This window comes from Euleptes europaea, chromosome 1, assembly GCF_029931775.1.
Source record: "Euleptes europaea isolate rEulEur1 chromosome 1, rEulEur1.hap1, whole genome shotgun sequence".
Classification (NCBI taxonomy): domain Eukaryota; kingdom Metazoa; phylum Chordata; class Lepidosauria; order Squamata; family Sphaerodactylidae; genus Euleptes; species Euleptes europaea.
This window is the reverse complement of record NC_079312.1, coordinates 163832437-163850648: the sequence shown is the minus strand read 5'-3', so window position 1 is coordinate 163850648 and position 18212 is coordinate 163832437. Positions and strand designations below refer to the sequence as shown.

Genomic DNA, 18212 nt, shown 5'->3' with positions numbered 1-18212 from the left:
GATTGAATAGGATAAGACCTTTGGACTTTGGACTTCTTTTCATTTGTCCTTTATTTCTTTGTTTATAGTGTTTATAGTGTTTATATTGTATGTATTGCACACTTGTGGTGGTTTCTATTATAGCACTTTATGAATTATTCAATTTCTTGATTGAGTCGTGCTAGTTCTTTTTTGCTCTACTTGTTGTTACTAGTATTGTGAGTATTTTTTGCATTACCTGGAGGTTGGCAACCCTACATCTAGGGTTGCCACCTCCAGAGAGATTTTTTGGGCAGAGCCTGAGGAGGGCAGGGTTTGGGGAGGGGAGGAGCCTCAATGCCATGGAGTCCAATTGCCAAAGCGGCCATTTTCTTCAGCTGCACTGATCTCTATCGGCTGGAGATCAGTTGTCATAGCGAGAGATCTCCAGCTACTACCTGGAGGTTGGCAACCCTAGGCCCATCTAGTCTGGCATTCTGCTTCCAACAACAGCAAGTCAGCTTGCCCACAAGCAAGGCCTGCTGTACAGTGCTTGAACAGGAAAAACCCTCCAGGTTGCTACCAAACTCCTGCAAAATCAGTGCCGTTGGTTTCCTCAGAGGCTGTGCAGGGCTTCCTGAATGAGATCGGCTGTGATGGAACAACTTCCCCTCCAATGTGCAACTGCTAACGAGTGATAAATGTATTGCAGTGGCTCTTTCTAGCTTCACTGGAGTTATGAGAGAAGATACAAAATGGCTGCCTTGGGATGCAGGGCTGATCATGGAATGTTGGGAGGTTCTAAGCCTGTTGTAAGATGAGAGTAACCTTACATGAAAAGAGTATATGGACAAAAAACACTCCATGGAGTCCATGGAGAGCCAGCGTGGTTTGGTGGTTTGGAGCGGTGGACTTTAATCTAGAGAACCGGGTTTGATTCCCCAGTCTTCCACATGAGAAGTGGACACTAATCTGGTGAACTGGGTTGGTTTCCCCACCCCTCCACATGAGAAGTGGACACTAATCTGGTGAACTGGGTTGGATTCCCCACTCCTCCACATGAGAAGTAGACACTAATCTGGTGAACCGGGTTGGATTCCCCACTCCTACACACGAGAAGTGGACACTAATCTGGTGAACTGGGTTGGTTTCCCCACCCCTCCACATGAGAAGTAGACACTAATCTGGTGAACCGGGTTGGATTCCCCACTCCTACACATGACAAGTGGACACTAATCTGGTGAACCAGGCTGGTTTCCCCACTCCTGCACATGCCAGCTGGGTGACCTTGGGCAAGTTCAGCTCTCTTAGAGCTCTCTCAGCCCCACCTCCCTCACAGGGTGTCTGTTGTGGGGAGGGGAAGGAAAGATGACTGTAAGCCAGTTTGATTCTCCCTTAAGTGGTAGAGAGAGGACATATAAAAGCCAACTCTTCTTCTTTGTGCTGCGTAATGATTCCTTGGCCAACAAGCCAGTATGGAAAAGGGGATCCCTCAATGGAAGTAGGTTATGCACAACTGATTGTTTTATAGCCTACCTTCCTTGGGATTCAAAGCAATATATGGAGGGTTTACAGGGTCCATCTGGTCTACCATCAGCTACTGATCAGACTTGGACCGCCCTAATTTCAGCAAGGCTGCTGTATTGCATGCCATCCTATCATCTCCCACACACACACACACACACACACACACACACACACACACACACACACACATATACAGAACAATGTTTTCACTGCTGTTGACAGCCGCATTCCACCCACCCAACCACTGTCAACACATTAAAAGAAGCAAAAGGCAGCTGAATAATTGGTTTTCTTGGTGCTGAATGATGTGACTAAAACCCCCTGCAGCAATCCTAACCCTTCCTCCCCCCACAACCCCAGTGCCACTTGGCAATTTCTCAAAAGAGGCAGTAGCGTACAAACACAGAACTTAAAAGCAACTGTTACTACCTTTCACTATCTGCAAGACAAAAGGAGCATGCCATTTCCTTCCCGACAGGAAAGGAAAAGACTCATTTCCCCCGGGATGGTCCATAGGAGGAAGAAGATGCTTGAGCTGAAATGATGTCTTTTATGCCTGGAAGCTGGTTGCTAAGCGCTGCAAACAAATGACTACGACAGGGGAATGGGTTTTTCTATGATGATGCCTCTGAGACTCCCAGAACCTCGAATCCAGTCTTGTTCCACTGTACGTCATAGCAGCAGAGTTTGTATTCTGCCCTTTCACAAATATCGGGTCACTTATAATTGGCCTTGAAGTTCTGCATTGGTAAAGAGCAGTTTGGTCACCTCTGGGGTGGCTAGGGTTGCCAGGTCCCTCTTTGCCACCGGTGGGGTTTTTTTTGGGGTGGAGCCTGAGGAGGGCGGGGTTTGGGGAGCGGTGGGACTTCAATGCCATGGAGTCCAACGGCCAAAGTGGCCATTTTCTCCAGGTGAACTGATCTCTAGCGGCTGGAGATCAGTCGCAATAGCAGGAGATCTCCAGCTAGTACCTGGAGGTTATAAGCAAAATTGGGTATGCTGTTATTAAATTAAGCAACAAAAAGGAAGAAATGTAACAACACACTGCCACAGAATAGTAGTTCTATATTCTACTATAATAATTACTGTAGCCAAAATCACATATAATGCTTTACTATAAGGTACAGCACATGTTAATATTGATTGTACACTTGGGAAGTTTTTTATGCATTGTAGTAAAGCATTATATGTGATTTTGGCTACAGTAATTATTATAGTGTAATATAGAACTACTATTCTGTGGCAGTGTGTTGTTACATTTCTTCCTTTTTGTTGCTCAGTACCTGGAGGTTGGCAACCCTAGGGGGTGGCCTAACACTACGTATAATTTTTGTGTTGTGAAGGGTACATTTGAGGCACACAAGTCTGGGCTTCCGTGGACAGTGGAGGAGCTCATGTTTATCTTAGAGTAACTAAGGTTGGGATTCTGGTGCCCCAGAGACAACATGGAAACAAGGTACCCGGCTTTAGGGTGCCAGGTGGCCCATAGGACGAACACTGGTGGAAACATCCCATTTCTCCAGATACATGATACCACATAAGGTAGGTGAGGGTGCGGAGTGGTGAGTTACCCCCGGCCCTTGAGTGAGCTTCACAGCTGACCAGAGATATACGTGTGAGCCTTCCTGGCCTGTGTACAATACCTGCCCCAGGGAGTCTCAAATTGTGAGTCAGGATCCAACGGCACGTCATCGTGACTGTCTTGAAAGTGGTGAGGATTGTGAGTAGGGTTGCCAACCTCCAGGTAGGGCCTGGGGTTCTCCCAATGTTACAGCTGATCTCCAGGCCAAACAGATCAGGTCCCCTGGAGAAAATGGTTGCTTTGGAGGGTGGGGTCTATGGCATCGTAGCCTGCTGAGGTCCCTCCCTGAACCCCACTCTCCCCAGGTTCCACCCCACCCCCCCAAGCCCCTAGGTATTTCCCAACCCAGAGCTGGCAACCCTAGATGAGCCCAGGAGTGGGGTTGCCAACCTCCAGGTACTAGCTGGAGATCTCCTGCTATTACAACTGATCTCCAGCCGATAGAGATCAGTTCCCCTGCAGAAAATGGCCGCTTTGGCAATTGGACTCTCTGGCATTGAAGTCCCTCCCCCCCCCAAACCCCGCCCTCCTCAGGCTCCGCCCCAAAATATTTCCTGGTATTTCCCAACCTAGAGCTGGCAACCCTAACTGGAATTCATGCCTTGTTATACCCCTGCTCTCCTCCTAGGGTTGCCAGGTCTCCCCAGCCACTAGCCAGGGATGGGGGAAGTAGGGTTGCCAGATCCAGGTTGGGAAACTCCTGGAGATTTGGGGACAGAGCCTGGGGAGGACAGAGACCTCAGTGGGATACGATGCCATAGAGTCCACCCTCCAAGGCATCCATTTTCTCCAGGGGAACTGATCTCTGTAGTCTGGAGATGAGCTATAATTCCGTGGGATCCCCAGGTCCTACCCGGAGGCTGGCAAACCCTCTCCCCTCTCCAGCACCACCAGCTAGATCTCTGTCCTTCATACCATCACCGCTTCTCTCTCTCCCCCTGCACCTCCAATCCCCCTTCCCCTCCTCACACCCCAACCTCCCACCAGTGGCTAAGAGGGACCTGGCAACCCTACCCAGGAGTGAGGAGGAGGAGGAAGCTAGAGAAGCTGGAGGAGGAGGATCTGGGAAGATCAACAGTGTTTGGGCTGATTTCCACTTAATGTGCAAAATGGCCATGGAATACATTCTGTTGCTCAATAATGCTATATATTTATAAATACCAAAAAATAAAATATAAGCTTGCTGTAAAATTCTTGCATTTTATTCACGGCAAGTGGAAAGAAGAACTTTGCCAGTGGATCCTGGAAAGGGCCGCTGAGATTAGAAGTGGGCCTGAAAACTACACCTTGTTGATCCTCCTACGTCTTCCCCTGTTCGACTGCAAGAGGCCGAAGGAAGCCAAGACCCCTTTAGCCTGAGAATAAACAAGGTGGAACCCAAACCACCCATGGCCACAGTACTACTAACATGGGATAGCCATGTGTCGGCCTGAAGCCAATGGCAATAGAGAGCCAGCGTGGTGTAGTGGTTAAGAGCGGTGGTTTGGAGCAGTGGAGTCCGATCTGGAGAATCGGGTTTGATTCCCCACTCCTCCACATGAGCGGCGGAGGCTAAACTGGTGAACTGGATTTGTTTCCCCACTCCTACACACGAAGCCAGCAGGGTGACCTTGGGCTAGTCACAGTTCTCTCAGCCTCACTCACCTCACAGGGTGTCTGTTGTGGGGAGGGGAAGGGAAGGTGATTGTAAGCCGGTTTTAGTCTCCCTTAAGTGGTAGAGAAAGCCGGCATATAAAAACCAACTCTTCTTCTTCTTCTTCTCTTGCGAAACAAGGCCTCTTGTGAGGACTTGGGGGGATGCCCTAAGGAATCTCTGCATAGCACCTTCTTCACCCTCTGACTTTGGTGCTATGGAATGAATAGACAGTGTTGTGTAGTAGTTAGAGTGTCAGACTAAGATCTGCGAGGCCCAGGTTCAAATCCTCACTTTGCCATGCACGTCTGTTGGGTGCCCTCAGGCCAGTTACACACACTCCACCTAGCCCACCTCCAGGTATTTCCCAACCCAGAGCTGGCAAACCTGTTTTTGAATGAACTTCAAAGTATTGGTTTTGACCTAACAAAATGGTTTGGGCCCTCAATGGTTTGGGCCAAAGGAATACAAATGGGGTGCCTGATCCCATAAACCCCTTCCCATTTCCTGAGGTCATCTTTGGAGGCCCTTCTCTTGGTCCTCTGACACTTGAAGTGGTGACCGCAGATAGGCCTTACTTCTAGACCACTCTCCTATGAGAATCACTAGGTACCTTCATTAATGGCATATGGGTTGTTTTTTCCTTCTGTCTGGCATTTAAGCTCCTTTTCTTTTTTTGTTCTGGGCTCAAATGTCTATTTTGTTTGTTTTTTGCTGACTAGCTAGGGTTGCCAGGTCCGTCTTTGCCACTGGCAGGAGGGTTTGGGGGTGGAGCCTGAGGAAGGCGAGGTTTGGTGAGGGGAGGGACTTCAGTGCCATAGAGTCCAATTGCCAAAGCGGCCATTTTCTCCAGGTGAGCTGATCTCTATCGGCTGGAGATCAGTTGTAATAGCAGGAGAACTCCAGCTAGTACCTGGAGGTTGAGCAAACCGAAAAAATAATATAACAGACACACAAGCCACAAACAAGTAATTTAAACATAAGCCTAGACTCTTTCATTATTATGGCATGTATTATAACTAATACATAAAGAATATCAAGCAAAGAGTAAGTCATTCAGTATTATAGCAGTCAATATATCACATACATAAAGAATAGCAAGCATGGAAAATCTTATACAAGGATCTTAAAATATTCCAATTTGGAAAAGCTGGACAAAATAATTTTATTAAGTACAGTTTGTGTTAATAAATTGATGGAGGTAGTTTTAGTTATGCTGTGATTTAAGAACATAAGAACATAAGAAAAGCCATACTGGATCAGACCAAGGCCCATCAAGTCCAGCAGTCTGTTCACACAGTGGCCAACCAGATGCCACTAGGAAGCCCCCAAACACCTCCAGGCACTAGCTGAAGATCTCCTGCTATTACAACTGATCTCCAGCCGATAGACATCAGTTCAACTGGAGAAAAATGGTTGCTTTGGCAATTGGATTCTCTGGCATTGAGGTACCTCCCCTCCCCAAACCCCACCCTCCTCAGGCTCCACCCCAAAACCTTCCCACTGGTGGCGAAGAGGGACCTGGCAACCCTAACTAAAGGTAAAGGTCCCCTGTGCAAGCACTGGGTCATTCCTGACCCATGGGGTGACGTCACATCCCGACGTATACTAGGCAGACTTTGTTTGTGGGGTGGTTTGCCAGTGCCTTAGACAGCAAAAAACAAACAAAGGATTTAAGGATATATTTTATAGTGTGTGTGAGGGGGGTGATTTGGATTCTGGGATATTCCTTGAATAAGGAATGGAAAAAGTCAATAGAGAGGAATTTTTCTTCAAACTAGTGTAGCCTTTGCTAAATTACAATAAATCTGAAAGCATTCATGATTATGATTTTGATAATATGCAAATATATTTAAATCAGTGGAGCGGGAAATTGATTAAGCACGCTGATAGAAAGCTCCAGTATGTATGTGTTTGACTTACAGGAACACCAACCACCACGTAATTTGTTAATTCATAGTATATAGGCTGGGGATGCAGCCCCCCTGGCGGGGTCTCGTGGAATTTCAGCATATTTCCCCCTTTTCTTTTGGAAAATCAGTTTCTTCAGCTTTGCAGCAAACACGAAAGGAGTGTTATGAATCTAGATAGATAGATGAAGCTCACAGAGACATTCTCTCTCCTCTCTCTCTCTCTCTCTCTCTTTCTGCCATCCGGTCACAGCTAATTTATGGCGACCCTGTAGGGTTTTCAAGGCAAGAAACTCACAGAGATGGTTTGCCATTGCCTGCCCCTGCTTAACCACAGTGGAGTTTTTCTGATGGCCTCCCATCCAAATACTAACCACGGCCGACCCTGCTTAGCTTCTGAGATTTGGCTAGCCCAGGCTATCCAGGTCAGGGCACGTCTCCTTTAGCAAAATGTAATAACCTGCATTTTATATGGTTAACCACACGGTGGCGGCATTGCTCCACCAATAGCCAGGCCAGAGAGTGTTCCTGCCACCTGGTGCTCTCCTCTGCCTTATTTGAGCACTGGGACCCACAACCTGCGCACCGTGGGGCAGTAGTGTTCTGTTCAGCGTACCCCAAAGTGCTGCACAACTGGAGGTTTAAAAGCTGCATTGTATCCAACTGGCTCACGTGTTCAATGGCTAAAAGCCAAATATGAAAAAGCCACCTTATTCTGAATCAGACCCTTGGCCTCCCAAGGTTTCCATTGGTGTGTGTGTGTGTGTTTGCTTCATTTATAGCCTTTCTTCCCAGTGGGACAGCTCTCCTCTCCTCCATTTTATCCTCACAACAGTCCTGTGAGGTCGGTTTGACTGAGTGTATGTGGCCGGCCCCAGGTAGGGTTGCCAGTTCCCCCCTCCCAGTCAGCAGAAGGTTTTAGGGGTGGGGCTGGAGCGGCCGCATGCATGCACCTGTGCGCGAACGTGAGGACGTCACTTCTGGTTCTACGTCCAGAAGTGCCCCATCGCCGCAGCTGATTTAACACTCAAACCCCCAAATTTTGGAGATGGAGTGCTAAAGCAGCCACAGTGATGCGGTGCTTCCAGAAGTGAAACTGGAAGTGATGTCATTGCGTTCCTTTTCCCCCGGCCACCACTCCAGAGTGGCTGGGTGACCACCTGGGTGATCACCTGGCAACCCTAGCCCAGGGTCACCACGCAAACTTCAATCACAGAATGAGGATTCGAACCTGGGTCTCCTGGATCCTAATCTGACACCCTGACTTCTGTTTGCCCCCCAAAGCGGCCATTTTTCTCCAGGGGAACTGATCTCTATTGGCTGGAGATCAGTAGTAATAGCAGGAGGTCTCCAGCTACTACCTGGAGGCTGGCAACCCTGCTTGAAAGCCCTTTGCTGGGGTCGCCATAAGTCGGCTGCAACTTGACGGCACTTTGCACACTTTGCACAACTGAGGCTCTGGTTCTCCTTAATCCTTGTCACCCTTACCAAACAGCTGATTTGGGTCTGGATGTTGACTTGCTGCTGCCTCCCCCTTGACCCTCCGGCAGCCTCCACAACTTCCGGACCCTGTTCTGCCGGTACGTGCGCTTCAACACCTGTGATCTGGACTGCCTGTATCCCAGCACTGGCAGTCCCCTTCCTGTGCTACATCAGCTCACTCAAGTTGATCATTCCCACAACGAGCCACTCAATGTGCATTAAGGGATGATTCATCACATGAATCAGCCTTAAGTGCTTCAACGTGAAGGTGTTTTGTTTTTTTAATGTGTCAGTCTATTTCGGTGCGCATTATGCTAGCAGCAAATCCTGCATGTGCTATTCACGTGCTGATCCTTCCTCGTTCAGACAGCCGGTCAGGGAATGATAGAAGCAGCCACCTGGGAAAGCCCACAAAACCCCGTCTGCAGTTGAAGAAGAAGAAGAGTTGGTTTTTATATGACGACTTTCTCTACCGGTTAAGGAAGAATCAAACTGGCTCACAATCACCTTCCCTTCCCCTCTGCACAACAGACACCCTGTGAGGTAGGTGGGGCTGAGAGAGCTCTAAGAGAACTGTGACTAGCCCAAGGTCAACTCCCTGATCCACAATCACAAAGTCGCTTGGAAAGGGGGACCCCTGAAAATCTGCCTGCTAACTCCCCCAATGGCAGTACATTTAATCTGGCCTTGGAGAAAAGCGCTCTGCATTTGGGAACAGTTACAAATTTACAGTAAGCAGGTAGAATCTTTGGAATGGGGAGGCCCAGAAGGTACAAGGAGCATGGAGGAAGATGATCTGAGAAGATACTGTACTCCAGAGGAGCCGAGAGGGAAGGACTGGGGATAAAATTCTGGGAAGAGGTCTCCTCTCTCTGGGGGGCCTTGAAACTGGGCGACTCGTGTGATTTCTCTTTATGCGGAGGTTGGGTCTCAGAGGGAATCTTTGGGGGCCCACAGTGGCTCTTAGCATCCCTGACTTTGCTTAGGTTTCTTGTCCACCCATCCACTATTACCTTAATTTGGCATCCTTTGACTTAACTTCTGGTTTCATTTGTATAATAACCACTCCATTTTTTTCCTCTGATCTCAACCTTTGAAGGATCAGGAGTATTCCATTTGGTACTAGAGGAACTTTGTTCCTTGCTGAGGGACCACTTGACACGAATTCCACCCTCCGTCACTTTTTTGGTAGAAATAGCCATCAAGTGGCAGCCAGCTTATGGTGACCCCATAGGGTTTTCAAGGCACAAGACGTTCAGAGGTGGTTTGCCATAGCCGGCCTCTGCATCACGCCCCAATATTCCTTGGCGGTCTCCCATCCAAATACTAGCCAGGGCCAACCCTGCTTAGCTTCTGAGATCTCATGAGATTGGGTTAGCCTGGGTCATCCATGTCAGAGCCAGTTGGTCAGGGTGAACATTGCTTTATTTATTAAGAACATAAGAAGAGCCCTGCTGGATCCAACCAGTAGGGTTGCCAGGTCCCTCTTTGCAACTGGCGGGAGGTTTTTGGGACGGAGCCTGAGGAGGGCGGGGTTGATCTCTATCGGCTGGAGATCATTTGTATTAGCAGATCATCTCCGGGCTTAGCTGAAGCTCAACTCTGGCGGAGTGAACCCAATTGGGCTGCCGGGACCCTTATCTCTCGATATACTTTGACTCAATGCGAGCTTAAGAATGGATCTTTGATTGGGACAGCAAGCTGAAGAAGGCTACCGAAGAAGGCTGTCGGGTCGACCCTGCGTTCTTGTTCGGTTCATTTGTCCTATCTATGTTAGATGATACGCTCCTGTATATACCGGCTGCTTCTTTTTGTTCGAAGCAAGCGCTGTTTCGCCCGCTTGACGGTGCGTTTTACGCCTTGCTCTTTTGCAACACCTACTGGCTTCGGTTTGCCAGATTTGCTATCTGCATAGATAGTTCAGTTTAGATAGTGCAGGTTTATTTGGAAAGAATAATGCCCAGATGGTTTATTGTTTTTTTCTGGTTGGATTAGCGTTTGTATTTTTCATTTAGATTATATATTAAACAGATTAATGTCTATTTAAGTCTGCATATGATTCTTGAGCCTTCGTGCTGACTATTGTCTTAACAGCACCTGGAGGTTGGCAACCCTACCAACCAGTGGTCCTTCTGGTCCAGCATCCTGTCTCACACAGTGGCCAGCCAGTTCCTCCGGAGGCTCAGCAACAGATTTGACCGGCGTTCTACATAGGATGGGAACGAGGCCCAAAGATCAGGGCCTGAAACATTGTTTTCCTCCCCCCCACACACCTTTAAATCAAGCCTGACAAATAATTCTGTAAGAACAAAACTTGCATGCTGCTTTGTATTATTTTGGTAGATAAAAAAGATATTTGATGGGTTTGGGATTTTGCTTTGGACGAGCCTTGCCTCCTCCTGCAACTTCTGCCTTTAGCACAACCGCTTCCCATGAGTGATTGTGGTATCTTGTGGCTTCGTGTGCCTTTGAGGAGCCTGTTGTCATCCGGATGCAAGCCTGCCCTCACGTTCTTGGCCACCAGGGGATGTGTCACTTGTGAATGAGTATCCTTGCCTTACGCAGCTAGGCTGATGAATAGCGACTGGTCCCTAGTGCCATTGCCTGCGAGGAGATGCTGGTTATTGGGCGCATCAGTCAGATACCAATAGGACAGTTCCTACTAGGCCTCCAGGAAAACAAGACATGGAGATTAATATGCACTTGTGAGAAATCTAGCTTTTCCTGGTGGCTGAAGGCTGGGCGCAGACGCCACTTGCATACACATATGCATTGGTGCCAGCATGGCCATTTTAGAAATTCCTTCTCGACTTAAATGAAAAGGCTTGGCTGAAGGACAGATTCTGCAGCCACTCAGGGTAGAGTTGCCAGGCCGCCGCCAGGGGCGTGGGACCTCCGCTTTGGGGGCCCTTCCCCTGGCAGGAGATCTTCTGCAATTACCTGGAAGTTGGCAACCCTGGCTGAGGTCCCTCCCCTCCCTAAACCCTGCCCTTCCCAGGCTCTATCCCTCAAATCTCCAGGTATTTCCCCACCTGTAGCCGGCAACCCTAGTTTCCGCCAGCCTAAAATGGAGGCCTGGCCCTACCCCATGTTACAGATGGCATCCTTTCAGCCTTGGCGATGTGTTTCAAACTGCACCCGCACACCCTCACTTCCCCCCCAACCACAACTTCCTTCCCTTGTCCCCTGAACAATCCTTGTTTTGTAAATAGGTTTCATTAAGCCGTAAGCTGTCGCTTCGTCGATGTAAACGCCTCAGGGACAAACCACGTGCCGAGCAGCTTGTGACAGCCGCCCGGCCCTAGGCAGGATCTGGGGCTCGCAGGCCCATCAATCGGCGCTAAGTTGAGAGAGCAAAGAGAGAAGCCGGGGGTCGGTGTCCAGAGAGCCCGGCCTCGATTCCCCCGGCGTCCCCGCAAACCGCGACAAACAACCAATTAGCCGCCGGCTCCCAGCAGAGCTTAAAAAGCCATTTCGGTGGATTTATCCTCTCAATAACGTGCAGTCGGCCCCAGCCAGTGACGGTGCCGCCTCTGTCAGGGACCGTCGTGGTCCCTCTCGGCTCGTCACGGGGAGGTGCCACAGGCTCCTCGCCGCACGCCGCTGCCTTACAAATGGCTACTCCGGCTGTCATTAATCCCACCCCGTGATGTCCCCCAGCTCCAGTCGGGAGATATAAAGGCGCCGCCAGCAGGCGGGGGAGCGGGAAAGGGGACGCGGAGAGCAGGCCTCCAAGATGGAAGCTGCCCGCCTGTTGCTCGTGCTGGCGTTGCTCTCGGGCAGCCTGCGGGCAAGCCGAGGTCTCGAGGAGGGACTCGGCTCCCAAGAGCTCTTCGCCGAGGAACCCAATGGGTATCCAGACAGACTCTTGGACTGGATGGTAAGTTAGTTTGGGGGCCCCGAGCCCACCGATGTGGGGTGTATGAATATTGTTTGCCTTAGTTAAAGTCCGGGTACTGAAAGGCTCAGTAAAGGTAAAGGTCCCCTGTGCAAGCACCAGGTCATTCCTGACCCATGGGGTGACGTCACATCCTGACATTTCCTAGGCAGACTTTGCACTCTACAGGGTGGTTGGCCAGTGCCTTCCCCAGTCATCTTCCCTTTACCCCCAGCAAGCTGGGTCCTCATTTGACCGACCTCGGAAGGATGGAAGGCTGAGTCAACCTTGAGCCGGCTACCTGGAACCGACTTCCGTCGGGATCGAACTCAGGTCGTGAACAGAGCTTGGACTGCAGTGCTTCAGCTTAACACTCTGCGCCACGGGGCTCCTGAAAGGCTCAGTAGGAGGACAAAATTCCTCTGGCCCGGGTCGCCCTGCGGCCCCAGAGAGTCACCTGACTTGCCAGCGTGCTGTAGTGGTTAAGAGCGGTGGTTTGGAGTGGTGGACTCTCATCTGGAGAACCAGGTTTGATTCCCCACTCCTCCACACGAGCGGCGGACGCTAATCCGGTGAACTGGATTTGCTTCCCCACTCCTACACACGAAGTCAGCTGGGTGACTTTGGGCTAGTCACAGCTCCCTTAGAGCTCTCTCGGCCCCACCTACTTCACAGGTTGTCTGTTGTGGGAGGGGAAAGGAAGGTGATTGTAAGCTGGTTTGAGTCTCCCTTCAGTGGTAGAGAAAGTCGGCATATAAAAACCAACTCTTCTCCTCCTCCTCCTCCCTCGGCTATTAAAAGTAAAATTTAGATACGGAGGTATGCAGTTTAAACTCCCCACGTTATGTGTTTTTAAGTGGTTTTACATTGTGTAAGAAACTGTGGCTGAGAGATTATGGGAAAAAATTTTAAGTTTCAATAAATATTATTCCCTAAAAAAAAACAAATAAAGCTGTAACACATATCCAACATTGGGAGCCAGTGTGGTGTAGTGGTTAAGAATGGTGGTTTGGAGTGGTGGACTCTGATCTGGAGAACCGGGTTTGATTCCCCACTCCTCTATGTGAGTGGCGGAGGCAAATCTGGTGAACCGGATTTGTTTCCCTGCTCCTACACATGAAGCCAGCTGGGTGACCTTGGGCTACTCACAGTTCTCTTAGAGCTCTCTCAGCCCCACCTACCTCACAGGGTGTCGGTTGTGGGGAGGGGAAGGGAAGGTGATTGTAAGCCAGTTTGAGTCTCCCTTAAGTGGTAGAGAAAGTTGGCATATAGAAACCAACTCTTCTTCTTCTCCCAGGGTGTTTGGGTTGGGCTGCGGATGCCAGAGGGCAACATTGTGGAGGTGGCGCTTGGCTTGTCCTAGTTTAAGGGCACTTTCACACATGCCAAATAATGCACTTTCAACCCACTTCCAATGCACTTTGCAGATTGATTTTACAGTGTGAATTGGCAAAACCCTCTTGCAAACAGTCGTTAAAGTGCATTGAAAGTGGATTGAAAGTGCATTATTCAGCATATAAGGCTTTCATCCACCTCAGGCTTTGGGGTCCTGCTTCTGGCTGAGAGCAGTCCAGGGAAAGGTCTGCCAGCCCTGAAGGGTTCTAAAAATGGAGGCGAAGAGAGTACTGAGGATGGAGAAAACTTGGACAGAGGATGATTTTATTGGAATATGATTTGACAATGGCGTGTGGATGTTCTCTCCCTGCCCCACCCCCTCAAGACTCCAGTTTGGAAGCAAAGGTGGAGCAAAACCTCTGTGAATGCCAGCGATTTGAAAAAACGAGTCTACTCCGGGAACAGATACCTGCTGCCAATAGCCAGTCTCCATTTTTCTCTTCAAAAGGTTCCCTGGGATCTAGAGAGCACCCCCACTATGCTCAGTAATCAACAGGATCTGATCTTCATCACCTGGCCAGGTGGACTAGTAGTCTAGGCTGGGTAGGGTTGCCAACCTCCAGGTAATAGCAGACGATCTCCTGCTATTACAACTGATCTCCAGCTGATAGAGATCAGTTCCCCTGGAGAAAATGGCAGCTTTGGCAATTGGAATCTATGGCATTGAAGTCCCTCCCCTCCCCAAACCCCTCCCTCCTCAGGCTCCGCCCCAAAAACCTTCCGCCGATAGCAAAGAGGGACCTGGCAACCCTAAGGCTGGGTTTTATGAGGAGGGGAAGGGGGATTGGAGGTGCAGGGGGAGAGAGAGAAGCGGTGATGGTATGAAGGACAGAGATCTAGCTGGTGGTGCTGGAGAGGGGAGAGGGATGCCAGCCTCCGGGTAGGACCTGGGGATCCCACGGAATTATAGCTCATCTCCAGACTACAGAGATCAGTTCCCCTGGAGAAAATGGATGCCTTGGAGGGTGGACTCTATGGCATTGTATCCCACTGAGGTCTCTGTCCTCCCCAGGCTCTGTCCCCAAATCTCCAGGAGTTTCCCAACCTGGATCTGGCAACCCTACTTCCCCCATCCCTGGCTAGTGGCTGGGGAGACCTGGCAACCCTAGGAGGAGAGCAGGGGTATAACAAGGCATGAATTCCAGTTAGGGTTGCCAGTTCTAGGTTGGGAAACACCAGGAGATTTTTTGGGGTGGAAGCTGAGGAGAGTGGGGTTTGGGGATGGGAAGGACTTCAATGCCACAGGGTCCAATTGCCAAAGTGGCCATTTTCTCCATCGGCTGGAGATCACTTGTAATAGCGGGAGATCTCCAGCTAGTACCTGGAGGTTGGCAACCCTAGTTGATAAGGATCGCTGAGAATGTGTGCAAACTGTTCTGAAATGCACCATGTAAGTGTAAAGCAATATGGGAAGGTAACTAGGATTCCAGGGCTCTTTATTTTTGTCTAAAATAGTAAAAGATGTTAATGATTTGTGTAATTGCAATCAGAAGAATTCAGCTTTTCTGGGTATAAAATTAGGGTTGCCCTGGTGCACCATTTTGAAGGTCAGGGTGCATGTGTGCATAAAGTATGCATGCACATTAGCAGAGTGTATAAGCAGCCTCATTTTATTTGGGGTAAACATAGACCAGTAAGCCCCGTGGCGCAGAGTGGAAAGCTGCAGTACTGCAGTCAAAAGCTCTGCTCACGACCTGAGCTCGATCCCAACAGAAGTCGGTTTCGGGTAGCCGGCTCAAGGTTGACTCAGCCTTCCATCCTTCCGAGGTCGGTCAAATGAGTACCCAGCTTGCTCTGGGGGTAAAGGGAAGATGACTGGGGAAGGCACTGGCAAACCACCCCGTCAACAAAGTCTGCCTTGGAAACGTCAGGATGTGACGTCACCCCATGGGTCAGGAATGACCCGGTGCTTGCACAGGGGACCTTTACCTTTTTAAACATAGATTATAGGTTGGTCCAGTCAAAAGGAGGCAACTCACAGAAGGATGGAACTGTTGTCAGGTACATGTGAAATGCTGATTGTATGAACCAATGCTGCTTCATAAAGACTTGTCCAGTCTTGGCTTCTCCAAAGAAGTAGTAGTGGTTTTTATACTCCAATTTCTCTACCTTCAAGGAGTCTCAAAGTGGCTTACAGTCAACATTCCCTTCCCCTCCCCACAACAGACACCTTGTGAAGTAGGTGGGGCTGAGAGAGATCAGAGAGAACTGTGACTAGCCCAAGGTTACCTGGCAGGCTTCATGTGGAGGAGTGGGGAATCGAACCCGGTTCTCCTGATTAGAGTCCACTGCTCTTAACCACTACACCATTCTCTGCCACTGTGGTACCCTCACACAAAGGGGGGCTCCATTGCAAGAACAGCCTAGATGGATGCCCTACACATTGCTGAAGTGATTCTAGAAGGGGTTGTTACATACAGTATCTAGCACCTTCTTTGCGTTAATTCAGTGTTGAATATTAGCCATGGTTGTTCCCTGGCTAAACATTGCCTGCCACCCTCTGTTCCTTTCAGCCTTGTAGCCAGTTCCTGACTGTGCTGGGATGTCTAGTTGGTTCATTTGAAATAATCCATGCTCTCGATTAAAACATTTCCTAGGTGACGTACAACATCAATCAAAAGTAATGTTTAAGAAATACACGTTCGGAGGCTTAAAAAACAGCAGCATTAAAACATCCATTCAAGTAGCAATAAAGTCATTAAAAAGAATGTAAGCAGCAAGATCCCATTGAAACCCTCGATTAAAAAAAAAGGAAAAGCCAGCACTGGGAAAACAATACAGCCGTCCAGCAGGGGGCACAAATTAGCTACAGCTGCAATTTTTCCCTACAGCAGCAAGAAAATGAGGAGCGTGTGGTCCAGAACCCACCAGAAGAGCATCCATGGGGAAATCTTCTCCGCTCCCTGCTCCACATAGTCCAAAGACCGGGGCGCAGCCCATCCTTCCTGTTCCAGCCCCAAAGGTAAGAATGTAAGAAAAGCCCTGCTGGATCAGACCAAGGCCCATCAAGTCCAGCAGTCTGTTCACACAGTGGCCAACCAGTTGCCTCTAGGAAGCCCCCAAGCAAGACGACTGCAGCAGCACCATCCTGCCTGTGATCCACAGCACCTAAGATAATAGGCATGCTCCTCTGATCCTGGAGAGAATAGGTATGCGTCATGACTAGTATTCATTTTGACTAATAGCCATGGATAGCCCCTTTCCTCCATGAACATGTCCACTCCCCTCTTAAAGTTGGCACCACCTCCTGAGGCAGGGTGTTCCACCATTTAACTATGCAGTAAGGAATTAGGACTTCAGTGTGACCAGCAGAATGTATTCAGGTCTCATCCTGTGCACAATTATGTCTGCTTAAGTCCTAAGGAAAGCGAAGCGTCCGCCACTCCATTCTTAATGGGGGCTGTTTTCTACAATCCAGTGGGATCCATGCTGGCCTCTTGCCTGCAGCATCTAACCTGGAAAGCTTGCCTTTTAAATCCCAGCTGAGCAGCAGTGAACTGGTTATGATTACTAGAGTGTACCCTACCATTCCACAGAGCAAAGTTCGAAGCCTTCCTCCAACCTAAGGAGCTGTCCTCCAGCTTAAGTGGTTCTTCCACCAAGGAAAAAGCCACGTACGTTGGGGAAAGACTCCTTAAATGAGAGGAAGTTTCTCCCTCCTAAGGTAGGATACATGTAACTTGAGTGGGAAAGGGAAAAGCCTAACCTACCTCACAGGGTTGCTGTGAAGATAAAATGGAGGAGAGGATAATTATGTAAGCCACCTTGGGTCCCCATAGGGGAGATAGGTGAGGGTTTTAATGGAGTTTTTAAAAAAATCCTCCAGTTCTGATGCTGAAAACAGATCCCAAGATTGAGCGTAAAATTGTATGCTGCATGGTAGCTATTATAAAGCTGAAAAACATATACAAAATGGTACACCAATCAGTCAGGGGTTGGAATGCTTTCTCGAAGACAAAAGCATTTGGGGCCTTTTAGTTTAGGAGAAAAAAGGGCACCTAAAGGGTAAGGACATGATAGAGATTTATAAAACTAAGAATGGTGAGGCGAGAGATTGGATAGAGAGATTATTTTCTCCTTCCCCAATGATATAAGGATTTTTGGTCACACAATGAAATCCCTGGGGCAGTAGATGCAGAGCAGGTACAAGCAAGTACTTCTTCCCATATCATTAGCTTGTGTGACTAACAAGCTGTGATACCTGTTGGCTTCGATAGCTTTCAAGAAAGGTTAGACAGATTCACAGAGGACAGGTCTATAGGCACGTATTAGCCACATAGGCTAAATGGACTCTCCAGGGCACCTGTGGTTGGCTGGCCATTGCATAAAATGGTGCTGGAATACACTGGTCCGACCCAGCAGGGCTTTTCCTATCACTTTTTATCACAATGTCTTAGGGGTTAGGTAGTCGCAGGTACACATGCAGAACAGCAGCGTACCAGATCCTTTTGCTCAGCAGGGCATCTCTCCAGGGACCTGGTGGTAAACAGTAGCTTTTTTCCCCAAACAGGTTTGGCCGCGATGCCAGAAGCAGTCCCAGCAACGGTGGCCGGATCAACCTCCGGGCTTGGGATTCCATGGGGCCCCAGTTTCTAAGCATGGCTACACCACAGCGCTTTGGCAAGAAGAAGTGAAGTAGGGCCCAGCATGGTAAAAACCCACCAAGAACTATTGCTGACTGGGTCCCACCAAACGGGATCCAAGCTCCTTCTTGCACTCCTGCCGTTCTTTCTGTGTCTTATCACTGCGCTCCTTGGGTGACTGACTCATCTGCTGTGGGTTTGTGCTTTGCTCTTTGTTGACAATAAAACAAGGTATGGTTGTTACGTTGAGGCAAATATCAAAATC

The 18212-nt window shown here is 49.1% G+C and overlaps 1 protein-coding gene across 1 annotated transcript; it reads left to right on the top strand.

The window, feature by feature from the left end:
* Positions 1-11813: 11813 nt before the first annotated feature.
* On the top strand, positions 11814-18008 carry NPFF (neuropeptide FF-amide peptide precursor). The gene is made up of 3 exons (XM_056858346.1): positions 11814-11972; positions 16196-16326; positions 17875-18008. Exons 1-3 carry the CDS (start codon positions 11829-11831, stop codon positions 17996-17998), a joined length of 399 nt encoding a protein of 132 aa, XP_056714324.1. The 5' UTR covers positions 11814-11828; the 3' UTR covers positions 17999-18008.
* Positions 18009-18212: the final 204 nt, after the last annotated feature.

Excerpts from the sequence above, each read along its gene's own strand:
- NPFF (XM_056858346.1), top strand. The coding sequence starts at position 11,829 with ATGGAAGCTGCCCGCCTGTTGCTCGTGCTGGCGTTGCTCTCGGGCAGC. Across the intron at positions 11,973-16,195 it reads ACAGACTCTTGGACTGGATG|CAGCAAGAAAATGAGGAGCG; the intron begins GTAAGTTAGTTT and ends TTTTCCCTACAG. Across the intron at positions 16,327-17,874 it reads TTCCTGTTCCAGCCCCAAAG|GTTTGGCCGCGATGCCAGAA; the intron begins GTAAGAATGTAA and ends TTCCCCAAACAG.